The sequence below is a fragment of the Bombus bifarius genome, unplaced genomic scaffold (assembly GCF_011952205.1).
Source record: "Bombus bifarius isolate JDL3187 unplaced genomic scaffold, Bbif_JDL3187 scf7180000007978, whole genome shotgun sequence".
NCBI classification, from domain to species: Eukaryota; Metazoa; Arthropoda; class Insecta; order Hymenoptera; family Apidae; genus Bombus; species Bombus bifarius.
Window position 1 is genome coordinate 4232669 of NW_022884363.1, and position 13706 is coordinate 4246374.

At 46.0% G+C, this 13706-nt stretch overlaps 1 protein-coding gene across 5 annotated transcripts in view; it reads left to right on the forward strand.

Annotated features, from left to right (window-relative positions):
• The window catches only part of LOC117204514 (ankyrin repeat domain-containing protein SOWAHB), a 113122-nt gene that overhangs the window by 75508 nt on the left and 23908 nt on the right, over positions 1 to 13706 (forward strand). The window contains exon 8 of one of the 5 annotated variants that reach the window (XM_033441995.1): positions 3247 to 3249. The exons of the other annotated variants lie outside the window; for them this stretch is intronic. Coding sequence (XP_033297886.1) covers positions 3247 to 3249 — 3 coding nt within the window. The remainder of the gene's footprint in view (positions 1 to 3246; positions 3250 to 13706) is intronic. 5 annotated transcript variants of the gene reach the window in all.

Sequence of the window (13706 nt, forward strand, 5' to 3'; positions counted from 1 at the left end):
GATGCCGCGGATATGGCCTGTCGTTCACGTACTTTCGTGTCGTTTCTTTCTGGATTATTGCGTGGAGATTGGAGATACGATCGAGATACGAGTTTAACTCGAAAGACGAAATTTGAGGTTTATTTTTAACGCGACCAATGAAATCGTAAATCTCCGTGGATCCTGTAATTCGAACTGAAAAGCGCCTTTTCAAGTAGCATCCGAAATACCTAAAATCGTTTTGCATCTGAAATGCAACGAATCACCGAGTCGGTCGTCCAGCGTGGAATCGATAAGAACGTTTAACGAGTAGTCTACAGAGCGAGAAAACGGCTCGAACAGTTCGATGTAAGATGTTTAGAGGCAGTTTCGTCCGCGGCGAGTAAATTGCCCGTTTCTGGCACAGTGAGTTCTCCGAAAAGTGGCCCATTGCCGCTTAATGACGAGGCATCCTCGCGCCTCCCTTCTCTACCTACCAGACATTGATGGATACCACTGCCAGTTCTCTAGAGTATTTTAATTTATGTCTTCACACGATAAATACGGATTTTCTTCCCTCGCCTTATTCACTCCCTTCGAGAACCTGGCTTCGTCGCGTTTCCAATCTGAATTTCCAATTTCCTCCCCTTTCAACATTTCTTCATTTTCTCGCACACGTTCAGCCATTATTTTCATTTTACATTTGTTTACTTTGTTCGTTCGATCGACGAACAAAAAGTTAAATGTGTAGAACTAAATTAATCAGGCTCGTAATCCGATTCGTTCACTAGTCGCTGTTCACGCAGGTTAGTTGCCCGTAAAACTGGCAGGATTTTCAGTTAAATTAAACGAGGTCCCCGTGTTCGAAAAGTCTCGTCGTGGGATCGTGGCGGCGAAAGTGCACCGGACCCCACGCGAAGTACTAACGAGATAGTCGGTGTTTATCGGTCCCGTAGTCCAGCTCACGTATCCTCGGTCTCTCACTCCAATTAGCGCTACAGCCGGGGCTAATTGCTCGATATAAATCGCCGCGACTTAAAAAACTGGTCGAATAATTAGACGGAACGTCGCAGGTGCGCTGCCGCTTTATTATGCGCGTCTTCCCGAAGACGTTTGCCGCATTACCAGCTGTATCGTTCTAACGACGCGTCGCGATCCGCGCGCATAATGAGAGAGAAGAGAACCCGCATTGCTTTTTCCATCGTGAGCATGCGAACGCGAGCCGATTACACCGTTTCATGCTAATAGAGCCTATTAGGGAGCTCCGCTATCCGCATGACAATCCGTACGCTGCATAATCTAAATGTCAATCTCGACAGAGAAACCCACGACTATCATGACTTTTCGATCGATCGTATACAACGCCGGTGAATGGATCCTTTCGATCGCTGCTCGATATCGTCCGGTAACTTTGTCTCATTTCGCGGCAGTAGTTCAGATAGACATCGACTTCTTTCAGTCGACGTTATGTGACTCTTGACTCACGCCTACAATTGTTGCGTAGGCTAGCGATTATTCTTACTCTTTGAATTTCTAATTTTTGGACAATTTGAATTTTGGATCTTTGAAATTCGTATACGTTTAAAATAAAAACTTCTGAATCTATCGGAGATTAATTTTTAACTCAAAGACGATCCACAGGGAATAATATCGTGAATTTCTGATGATTTTAATTCCAGATACCATCTGAAATACCATTCCATTTGAAATATCATCTTTGATTTCTTTCTACAAATTCCTTCTTATCCAATCTTTGATATCTTAAGCAATTAGTATGCCGTGCATCAAAGAAAACGTATAATTATGTATGCAAAATTTATAGTATTTAATTTAGCTTTCAAAGCCAACGATTGAAGAAACAGGGAGTATCTGAGGACTGGATTTGCCGCTGAGAAGTCGGAGGTCCGCTCGACTCGTGGTATCTCTACGTCTATCTGAATAATAACGTGTACGACAACATGTCAAATTATTCAGAACTTGCGACGCACGCAGACGTGTATGCGGGCAGAAATGGACGAGTGTGCACATAGTCGGTGGGTGCACGGGGGCGTTGGTATACGCGCGCGCCCGTTGGTTCGTGCGTGCGTGCATGCGTTTGCTCCCGTGTCAACGTCGAAGAACGTCGACCAGGGGTGGCAGCGGCTCGACATGTGTTCGCGGTGGCGGTGGTTCTCGACAGCAGTTTTATAATTGCCAGACTGGATATCGTGCCGGTTACCCGGCGAGATTCGCGAAACTCGCGTCGTTTCACAATGAGATCGACCGTTTCGAATATCTCCTCGTCCTATCGGAGACGAATATAGATCCTCAGTGAAATGATTAACTATTTTCTCGTCTCTTCATCTGAAAAGAGAAATTTTATTTTCATAAATATCCGTCTCTTCCCTTCTCTCGATGTATCTATACACGTTAATGGAGAATACTGTTCGTTTAAACGATATTTTAAGTAACAGGAGATACGTGTTTGAATTATTCATCTTTTCGCAATAGCACAAATGACTCTACCACCGATAGACACTCCACATTCGTAACATCGATAGTATTTCCAACCTCCGTTCTTCTTATCCGAAAAATTTCTAGAAGAAATTAAAAATAATTGCCCCACCGATGCATCATCGTTACACGAAACGGAACAAGGAAACCTCTTTCCATATCGGACCTTAAAAACCACGAAACCCGGTCGAAAATAACTTACCGTGGCCTGGCCCGATCCTGAAGTTTCTCTATGTCGTCGCGGGGTCAGCTGAGTGACAATTAAATCACAGGTGTCGGTTGATCATGACGGATCGAGGCGGAATGGTCTCGTGCACGGCGTCGCACGCTTCTCTGCTTTGCCTTGGAAATTCCCTCGAACGTTTTCCACGCGATTGTTCCTCGACAATTTCGTGCATGGCAGCTACGCTATCATGCTCGTCGTAAAAAACGACGTTAATAACAGTTATATCGTATTTGCAGGCCGATACGCGATTGCCAGCTCGGCGTAACTTGATTGCTGGCTGTCAACGATCGTCCGACTGTATTCTTGATTATTATTCCACTCTGCGACAGCACCTCTTTCACCCCCTCGCACCCTCGTAACATCGGCTAACGACATAGATCCCCGCCGCGCAACGTTTAATCGCAACTACGCAAATAGATTACGCGAACGTCTCTTTTAGATAAATAGGGACTCGATGTCTCTTGATGATGATTGCGTATTAATGTCGTTGCGTTTTCTGTTTCACGCTGTTCCACGCCCCGCCGCGCTGCTATGGACGTCTACTCACGTGCTCCGATGGATCATCACAGTATGTAAGTATCTAATTGAACATTATATTACCATCCGTGTGTTGTTTTAGTTTACAGTGTGCAATTGATGCGTTTGAAATGAATGTATACGTCACGAGGATCGAGCGATACACCTGATACATCTAAATAACTTTTTCCAAGTATTCGATATTTTGTATGACAGTGCAGCGTTGATTAAGATTGCCCGATAAGATCAAATGAAATATCCATTTGCTTAATTTTTTTCGAAGGATCGTTAACATCTATACACGACGGACTTATTACCCGTCCTTAACGTTACCCTCAACGACTTCTAATGTCTCGCACACATCGAAACTAACGATCGTACAGGATCGTCAACGCGAATTACCAAAATTACCCCACGCGTATAAGTAAAATCTTGGAACGCGAGTTCGCGCAGCTGGATCGTTTCGGCGTTTCCCGATCTACCTGTAAAATTGTCCAATTACCAGTGATCAAGGGCGAATTTATCGATCGTAAATGATCGTACACACGATCATGCCGTATACGTGATAGGATCGCGTAAATTCAAGTGGATTTCGCGTGGCGGGATGAACGCGCGTTAAACTTCGGTTCCGATTTCCCGCGGAGCAGTTCCGTTTTTACGGGAATCGGGGGAAGCAAGGGTTAGCTCCGGTAGGTTTCAATTACGCGGCCGTGTCGGCTTGTCTGATGTTGCTGCCGCCCTCATTATGTGGAATATGAGCTCGTGCTAGCTGTTCTCTCCCGCCCTCGGATGTCGGCTGCTACTCGTCGATCGATTGCCCGGTACCTCGACGTTACCAGCCACCTGTACGCCGTGAATCGCGATCGACCGTGCTCTGCCTCTCGATCATCCTCTAGAACCAACGAAAACTCTTCCAATCCGTGAACCACACTTATCATTACCGATTTCGTTGCGTATCCACCTAAATCCCCGCCGAAAGCCATTCCATCGAAATGTATTGCTTCCTAATTACCGGAAGCAGGGGAATCATCTCGCTTCTGATGGCTTTGGGAATTTAGAACGAGGCATGTGGCGTTTGATTTGTAGTTTCGTTCAAAAGTACATGGTGTTACCAGACTGGTAGCTCTAGATTAGATAGGGTTGAAGAACAAAAGAATAAAAAGAATGAAAAATATGCAAAATATGCAAAAATACGGAAGTTCATCACCGTTCGCATCAGCATTCTGATATTATCGCCCATAGTGTCAACTTCACGCGCTGAGCAAACTATCCAGAAGGCTGGATGGTATTTTCACTTGGACATTATAATACTTTCCTCTGAAATTTTGTACGATTACATTATATTTATAACATGACTTAATTGGAGAGCCGGATATTTCCTTTTACATTTTTGTACTTTTTTATGATCGATTTGGCTGTATCGGTAAAAAATACATATTAGTTAAACACCAAGGACCTTGTTACGTTGAGATAAATAACATTGCATTAAGCAACGGTCGGGAAGGCAATTTCGAATACCAGGAAGGACGATGTAAAAGAAATTAAATGAAATTAAACGAAGCTGTCGACGACTCCATTTGCCGGGTACCGAACGGAGGAATGATTACACGTTTCGAGATGAAAGTGACGACGCTCAATTTACCAGCATTCCCGGCAGCGTATCTTTCGTTTCGTGTTATACCGGGAGACTGGGTTCGATCAAGCTTCTACGCGCGCGTCCCACCGCCGCTACTAATAACGGAGCAAACGACCGGACTTGTTCCACGGTACTTAACTTCGCGGGACATTTCCTGGTAGCCGGGTACACTGAAGTTCGTGTATCGTCGCGCGTAACCTGTCATTATCAGGGATATTGCTTGTATAGCGACACGCATGCATTTGGAAACGTCTCGTCTGTATGTGATTTATTATTTCGAACGTTCGCTCGCGCCTAGCCGTCGCAGCATGGCTGATCACGTAGTTCGCAACGATCACTCTTCAAAAGCATTCGGTCGTTGTTAACAAGCACTTTGCTCGAGTAACGTTACTCGACTAAATTTCATTTGTCCTGTAGTCGCAGGGAAGAAGATCGAGGATTTGTTTATGGAGTCGCCAGGAATTTACGATTATTTATGTCAGCTTCTTGCGATAAATCTGTACTAATCGTGAACCAAGATTAGTTATTGCGAGAGATTTTCAGGATTGCGTGAAAGTAACTAAAATTCTAAGACTTACGATTTCTTCTCGTAACGGAGTAGTATCATTCATTAGGATCTTTGTAAATAACAACTCCCGAGAAAGGAATAAATCAGCGAGCAATCTTCGCAGGCCAGCCAATAATTCGCCAAGCGTGGGTGGCCGGAGGGCAGGTGGTTCGTTGGAGATCGGTATATCCAGCAAAAACGATCGAAACCGCAGAATATCGGAGGCAGCCGAATCGCGGTGCCGGTATTGCGCTGGCCGCATTAAATACCGAGCCATTTACCACCGGACCGTTTTCCCGTATCGGCGCTAAACGTTCGTTGCCTAACAACACGAGGAGGAAAGCGCATCGAATGGCCAGCTATAATACAAACGTTCCATGAGAAACAGAGAACGAGAAAATGAACGAGGCTATAGGAGAGAGGGAGAGGCGGTCCTGGTGGAGCGCGAGGAACCGTGAACAATTATGGCCGATATGGTGGTGGCGGCAGTGGTAGCGCAGATAGATGGAAAGAGAAGGCAAACGAGAAATCGAACGAGAAGGAGAACGCATGGAACGCGGAGGACGGGCATGGGGCACCATGGATCCGCGGACTCTGCGGCCTGTGGTGCTGGCCGAGTACGTCGGGGCTTGGGGTTAATACGGTGGCCAGTGATGCACGACCGACGCAACGCTGCGGCTGGAGCGGCTGACCGCACGCCAGCTGCCCAACGCCGCTCGAGCTGCCCGCAAAAATCTGTAGCTGACCCCTCGCCGCGGCTGTGCTGTTGCACACAAACCCCTAACCCACGCCCTCGATAGCCCCACGCCACGCTTCTTTGCTTCGCGTTCTTCCGCGTGCACCGCCGTCCTCCTATCTTCCTTCTTTTCCCCTACCCCACCGCCTCTTTCACCGGACCTTCGATTGCTGGACGCACGTCGATTCTAAACGCTCTCGAGCTTACCGGTAGTCTTGGAAATTACCGCGAGATTAGCGTTTCGACGACCCGCGACTACCGTGCAACTTATGCAAGCCGGAGGATAGCGTTTGATTAATTTAAACGGATGAACGCGAGATGTCTTTTTGCTCGTGGTGAGTGAGGATACTGCCCCAAGGCTACGTTGGGTGAGGTGTACCGGAATGGATTTGCGTAGGTTGGTAGGCCATGCTTTTTATGCCGTTTTATGAGTCGTAAATATTCGAGCAGACGTTCAGCAGCGTATAAAGAATATCGAACAATTACATCGGTTCGAGGATATACAAACGTCTACATTTGAAAATGGAGCATCGATAGGCGTTCCGTTCTAAGAAATACCTTCACCTCCTCTATGCTAACACGTATAAGAAGCTCGAGTTTTGACAAGGCTGTCATCCCTATTGAAACCGAGAAGTCCCAAAAACCACAACCATTTGTGTTCCATGTTTTCAAGTATACAAGCTGTCACAAAATATGTGACTGATATTTTCGCTACAAGATAAATGACACAGGAATCGATTGACATGAAACATATTTCTAGCGTAAAGTAAAATCGTTTGTAACTTGAAAAGTAAGCATCAAACGACGTTTCTGAACTTTTTCTCAATTTCGATGTTTAGAATCGATCCCGCAAATATCTCCCACATAGTTTGTATAAATTGAACATTGCCAGAGACCCACTCTTCAAATTTAAACTGCCTCAAGAATTTCCCTTCAAATCGTTTCACGTTTCTATTCCATCCCGTAAACGCTGAAGAATCTACCTGCGACACGAAAAATCGCGGCTAGAGCGTTTTTCCGCCCGGGTGTTGCGGTCTCGCGGCAAGAAACGTCCGCTCCATAGCGCGGTTCTTCCCTTGGGTGACAAGCGGCGGGCAGACGGGTAAAATTGATATTTCACGCACGTCTGCACGGCAGCAAGGTAATTGCGTTTAAACGGCGCGGTTGCGTATGCGACTGCTGCGCCCACCTGTGTCAGGCCGCGTCTAAATAATAGAATTCACGGCGCGCGCTTCTCTCCTGCGAGCGGAGAAGAAGAGAACGTGGTGTTCGATCGCGCGTCATCAGCCTCGTCATCTTGCTGGCCGACACGGAACTGTATGACGACCGACTACTAATCAACCGTCGTGATTCACGGAGCTTCTTCGTTAAAAACGACGCGTCTCCGATTGCCTCCAGGCGAAAGTGTACCCTCGGTGATACAATCGATTTCCTGGCTTTTCGAGTTTTGACTCACGGACCTCCCTTTCGTATGCAGCCACCGGTCGCGCGACTTACTGCCCGCCCGGCTCGCACTTCCGAATCTTGTACGATGACTCGAGAATATTAACGACCCACGACCTCCCCTGAAGTTTATTAACGTAGAATGATCGTGGTTCGTTTGGGAAATTTAAAAGTTTCATGTTTTAGGGGACGGATTTTTATGAAAGTTTCTGGAAAACCAGAGAAGTTTACTGTCAATAGAAATAAGTTTTTTATATTTTAATTTCATGGTAATAGATTCTTTTAAAGCGAAGGCTATAGAGAAACAACAGATAAAGTTACATTTCCTGTATCTTACAGGGAAACAGTTTTAAAGTTCGTTATTAAAGGCATTGAATCTCTTAGAGACACCATGACTTATGTTGAAATTTTTAAGTCTGCGACCTCCACAGGGTTAAAACAGACAGGTTTACCTTGAATTTTATTTCATGGCTAAAAGCATGTAGCTGCAACTTTTCTGACGTTAAACTTCACGGCTACTTCGTGGATATAATGGGTCCTTTTATAAGAGTCATCTGGCATGTGCATATACGCTGTAATCTGTAAACTTTTCCTGGTGGGGATATTTTCCGCAATTTTTCGATCACAAATTACCCGCGCGTTATTTCGCCGAGCGTGCGCTCGCGCGCGTTACATTACAGCCACCAATTTACTTTTCTCGAGCGAGGGCGCCTATATCTTTTAATACGTTTCTCGTGGGAACGATTCTCACTCGCACGATGCACTTTACCGCGCGTAGGCTCGATCGAACCTCAGGGCCCGGACGCATCGCGGTAATTTAATTGACGCAAAGATTGCCACAAAAAGTTCATCTTTACATAATGGTTCTTTTCCTTTCCCAGCAAGACGAACGATCATCGACGTTTCCCATGGTGAGCGCGGCAACCCGCATTACCATGCACCACGATCACCCTTGGACTCTCCTAAATGTCGAGCCACGTTCTTTCCTTTTGTTCCTCCGTTTGTCCACCTGGAAGGTCGGGAATTTCTCTTGGTCGTCATTCGAAAAAAAGAAAAAGATATTTCCATCTCCCAACCAGATTAGGTATTATAAAACTTAGACGCGTTTCTCTTTCTTCCATGGACGAATTCACCAACACGTACACGGTTTACTTACCCACGGAGGAAAGTTTGATCGATCCAAAAGGAAACTGGTACGAGTCGAGTACCCTCGGTTGGATTAGACCGGTATCTTGTAATCGTTCTGCTTTCGATTTTCAAACAATCGATGAAACGTTTATCTTTCTTTGGTTGCGATCTAGCCATTTTACCTTTCTTTCGGTGGTCTTCCTTATGGTTCTATGGTTATAGATCGCTGACTGGTCAGGAAAAATGGTTCCGATTGTCGAGAATCGGCCTCATTGTCGTAGATTGCCTCTTCAGTGACATGGATACCGATCTTCGTTCCTGCTGCAAGAGGGATCGTTGCACGATCGTCGGTTTAACTTTCCCTGAAAACTATGCACACCGATTGTGCTTGATCGTTATCTTTTGGGATCGTTGGACCATCCTTGGGCTGAAGGGGTCTGTTTCCGGGCGCGCGCGACATTTATCCTCACGGTTCGCTTGAACGACGACAAAGCCCTGTCTCCGTGGTCGAGTAAGGGCCCTCTTCCTCTCTGCCTTCTGCAACCGAAATCCAATTTGCATGAACTGCAGCCAAAATGGACGAGGTAATTGGTACACAGGAGAGATTAGGGCTGCGCCAAGGCGACGGATGTCCGGGCACCGTTGCTGCCCCTAAATTCCACCGTTTGCGGCGCCGCCGGCTTCTTCTAATTGCCAGCGTTGGACGATTTTCAATTAAAATTTGTGCCGCGATGTCTCTTGATCTATGATCGCACCACCAACCGTATAAAACGAATTACTTCGCTCGACTTCGCTGAAATTACTTCTCAACCATTTTTAGGACTTTGCATTGGAATTCCAATTTTCAGGCTATAATTTTTCATCGCAGTAAGATTCCCTTAATACTTCGTTACTTTCCAACTCGTATTTACACATACGCTTATTTTCCAATGAAGCGTCTTTTTATCAGTCTGAGAAATCGAGAAGAAGACAAAGCAAATCATTCGAAGCGTTCCTGAGGAGGGACGCGTCCTCGCGGTTATGGCACGAAGGAACAGCGAAGAAAGATGAAGAAGAAGGACAAGAAGAAGAAGAACTACGGGAAGAGCTACGACAGCGATGGTGGCGGCGGAGGAGGAAAGAAAGAGGATGAGGACGCTCACATAAATACGTACGCAACGCAAACAAAAACCCACAAAGGACCGCGCTCGCGGAAGATACGATCTTGCGGCATGCAGATACGAGCATACTAATCTCTCCGAGAAGCCTCTCCGAGGAAACCGTGTCCTTTTGTTGTATCCGTCTATGAAATATATTGGTGGTTGGCCCGACGTCCGACACGAGGGAACGATTCAATATCATTCCGACGCGCTGGATCTCCCGGTGTATTTTTCCGGGATCGCGTCGCCTCTAGATCATCGACCACGCCGCGTACTGGGAAATAGAAATATATACGAGCACCGGGAACGAAACAAAGGCCTGGCTTTTGCACGAGAATCCGTGGACACGCGAAATCATTTTTATCGGCCCGTCAAGTGATGGCCGGAGGAGCTTGCTCACAGGGATGATGCATGGTCAGGATAGTGTAACATATGTCTAAGAGAGCCAATCGTACTTTACGCGAATGAAGCATAGGTTTCTAGTTGAATACTTAAATTAATAATTGATCATTCTGCTGATAGAGTGCTAATGTTGCAAACATTGAAAATTTCCATAAGTCCGTTTCACGATGTTAATGGATCGTATTTACGTCGAGTCCATAAAAAATGACTTGTTCATCCCATTTACTACTACGACCTCGATCCACTTCTTAAACGAAACCCGATCGCTCCCCTGATTTGTCTGCTTGTCACGAATCGCATATTCAATATCCATTTTACGAACATGGCAAATTACCGATTCCACGGAAAACGACGTCGTAGATCATTTGACCCGGGCGAACACCAGGCATAATTCGGTTCTTCTACGAGGTCTACGCGTCGTTCGATCCTCTGTCCAGGATCCAGCTAATTTCCAGCATTTGCATGCCGATACAAGGATAGGACGGCGGTGGCAGGCGGCAGTTTCAGTTTCGCCACGCCAATCCAATCATGTAAATCGGGGGTAGCATTATTAGTGGCGGCAATCGAACTCACTCTCCTAGGCCAATAGGAGGTGTGGTGTCGCGGAGGTGGAGGCAGGACCCGATCCGAAACGAAGGGAGCACCAGCCGTCCAACTAATCCTGGGTTTACCTAATCGCTTACTCCCTTCCTCCTTCGTCTGTGCGCGATTCCGCTCGTTCGCAAAGCGGCTTACCCTTGCACCACAACCTCGTGAAACTCTCGTCGAGACGCTAGAGAAATTCCGCATCTGCGATCGAGCAACGTTCGATTTTCCTCGATCGTTGACCTCCTCTTCAAGTACCGTAGCCAACAGCTTTTTCAAGCTTGGCATTCGTTCGTGAACAAGTATTTTCGCCAAATCTACACGTTTCGAATAAATCGCCATCTTCGTTGTTCCGAGTTTGATTAATAACGTACCACCTTACTTGGCATCGGCTGAGGAATTCGTGAAGGACGATTGATCGTCGCGCGATGCGTCTTTCTTAGCGTCGACGATTCCTGTTGGTGACAACACGAGCGAAGATGCTTTAAAGGAAACGTTTCGACGCGATGGAGAATCGGGCCAAAATTAGACAACTACGATCAGTGTTCTCGAGGTTCAAGCTGGTTTTTAAATGTTGGTGTTGTTTCACCACTTTATGGACAAACGACCAACGATCGCTATTCTTAAAGAAGTTGTCAAGTACGTTCATAAATATCGTTCAATTGCGCGATAATAATTTCTCTTACACCGACTTATCGTTAATGCATCTTCCGTCATGAATGTGGCAATACTATCACGAAGATATATCTATACCTATACGATGATTTCAACTTCGTTTATCGAAAGCTTGCTAATCGAGAACAATTCTAAAGAGAGACTGGTTCGCTTTCAAGTGCAGCACTCTGTATCGAGGATTTCCACTGCTATCGCGTCGCTTGATATTCGATCTGATCGCGGCCGGTTATCTGTCATCCAGCAGACGCGTGGTCGATGAAAGTACAAAGCGATTCGTTTGAAAAAACCCAACTATATTTCCCAAACCTGATAAAAAAACCGATCAAAAATAGATTCACTGAACTTCGACGCGATAACAACGACGTCGTACGTTTACACAAAACGGAACACAAAACAGTGGAAGAAAAAGAATTTCTCTACCGAGGGAATTAACGAGGGAAACGAAGGGAAACGATGGGACTGAAGGGAAATATAATCAGCACGCGGCCGATAATTCCTGACAGCGAAAGAGGTGGAGCGGTGGCCGATCGAACGAAAACGTAAGCCGCGTAATCCCCTGTGAAATACCGCGCTGGATCCGAGAACTTTGCCGTACGCCCGAGGACATCGGGGACATCGATTATTCGCGGCAAACCGCTCGCGTTAATCGTTTAAACTCCGCTCGAAGAGGACGTACGCGGCGATCGTACCTCCGCCAGGTACGCGCCACGTTATCCAGCAAACCACTAGACACCAGGATTCGCTGCGGATATCGATACTCGTCCTAGAAGAATCTCGGCTCGTTGCCAGACTATCAGGCTCTATTTCCTGTGGAACTCGATTGGAGATTAACAACATACCCTGGTGTAGTCGATGGTTTTTAATGTCAGTGTTAAGGCTGATGGTTAGTTACCTATGTTTTCGTTTAGTGGAATCGTAATATATGTTTGGATTTAATTTTATAGCTCTGGTTTAAAAATTGCGAAAGAATTTCTGAATTTTAAACCTGCTATTCTCCTCCTACCTCATATAGGCGAGGTGATTCGAAATGGATGTCACATTTCAATAGATCGTTACTTGCATCCTCAATATTTATCGGCTCGATCAGTTAGGAATATAGTAGATGGTAAAGGCCTAGAAACAGGTTGTTCCTGACACCGCAAATAGGTCAGCCAGTATCCAGAACAGCGAGCATCTTCCTGCGACAAACAGTACCGATCCTCGACTTCCGGTCTCCCACGGTTGCACGTGTAAGACACTCTACAATTTCCATATTTGCTCTCTAGTCATCCATTTGGCGAAATCGTTGCCGGTCGATGCTCGTCGAAGCGAGTCAACGTTTTCAAGTTAATGGACGTGGCTGATGGCGATACCTTGTCGCGTCGCGGCTCAAAGAAGCCACCTGCGACACACCGAGGACACTGCCAAGCAACGATTTCTACCTGCAATTGTGCTTCTCCTTATACGCTTGCTTAATTGCGTAACGGATGTTGATAGCTTTTTTTGGTCGATGGTCGAGTCAGTTTCCTCTACCAATTAGTTAAGACTTACTCGACAGCTTTTTCTGATATTTTTCAGAATGATATAACTTTCCCTTCCCGAATTTTCAGAAGATGATCGTTTATTCCTTGGGAGGACTGCGAACAATACTGAGAAATTACAAAATGAACTTGGATATTTTGGCAATTCTTTTTCATTCTTTAAAACGTTGATGCTTCCAGCATAATCGTTAAAATAAAGCGAAATTCGGACGCCAGGATCGATAGATAAATCATCCAAACTAGGCTAAGTGCGTTGTTCTTAGGATTGAATATTATAGCGAGAATAATAGCAAGAAGCAGTATCGCGCTATCTCGACCGGCGATCGATGGGGGAATTAAAGAGTCGGGAGCGGGATAAAAATCTCGTAGTGCAGTCACAGCTCGTTTGAGCGGATGCCTCAAGTGATTTCGGTTACACCTCGTTTGCACGATCCGGCGTTGTACGGTTCTTATTATTTCCTTGATCTAGGAAGCAGTGTTTCAATCGCGCCGACGGATTGAAATTGCAGGCTCGATGGCGCTGGATAACATTGTGATCGCGATGTAAAAGAGAACGCTGGTATCGGTCCGGAGTGGCCAGCGGGAGCTGTTGAACAATCGAGTGTCCCATTTTCAGCAATCAGTGCGTATCGTTCCTTCGGTCCGAGGTGAACGGTTTGCCAGGAGCTGTTGCGGATGTTGTTGAAAACATTTCAAAACATG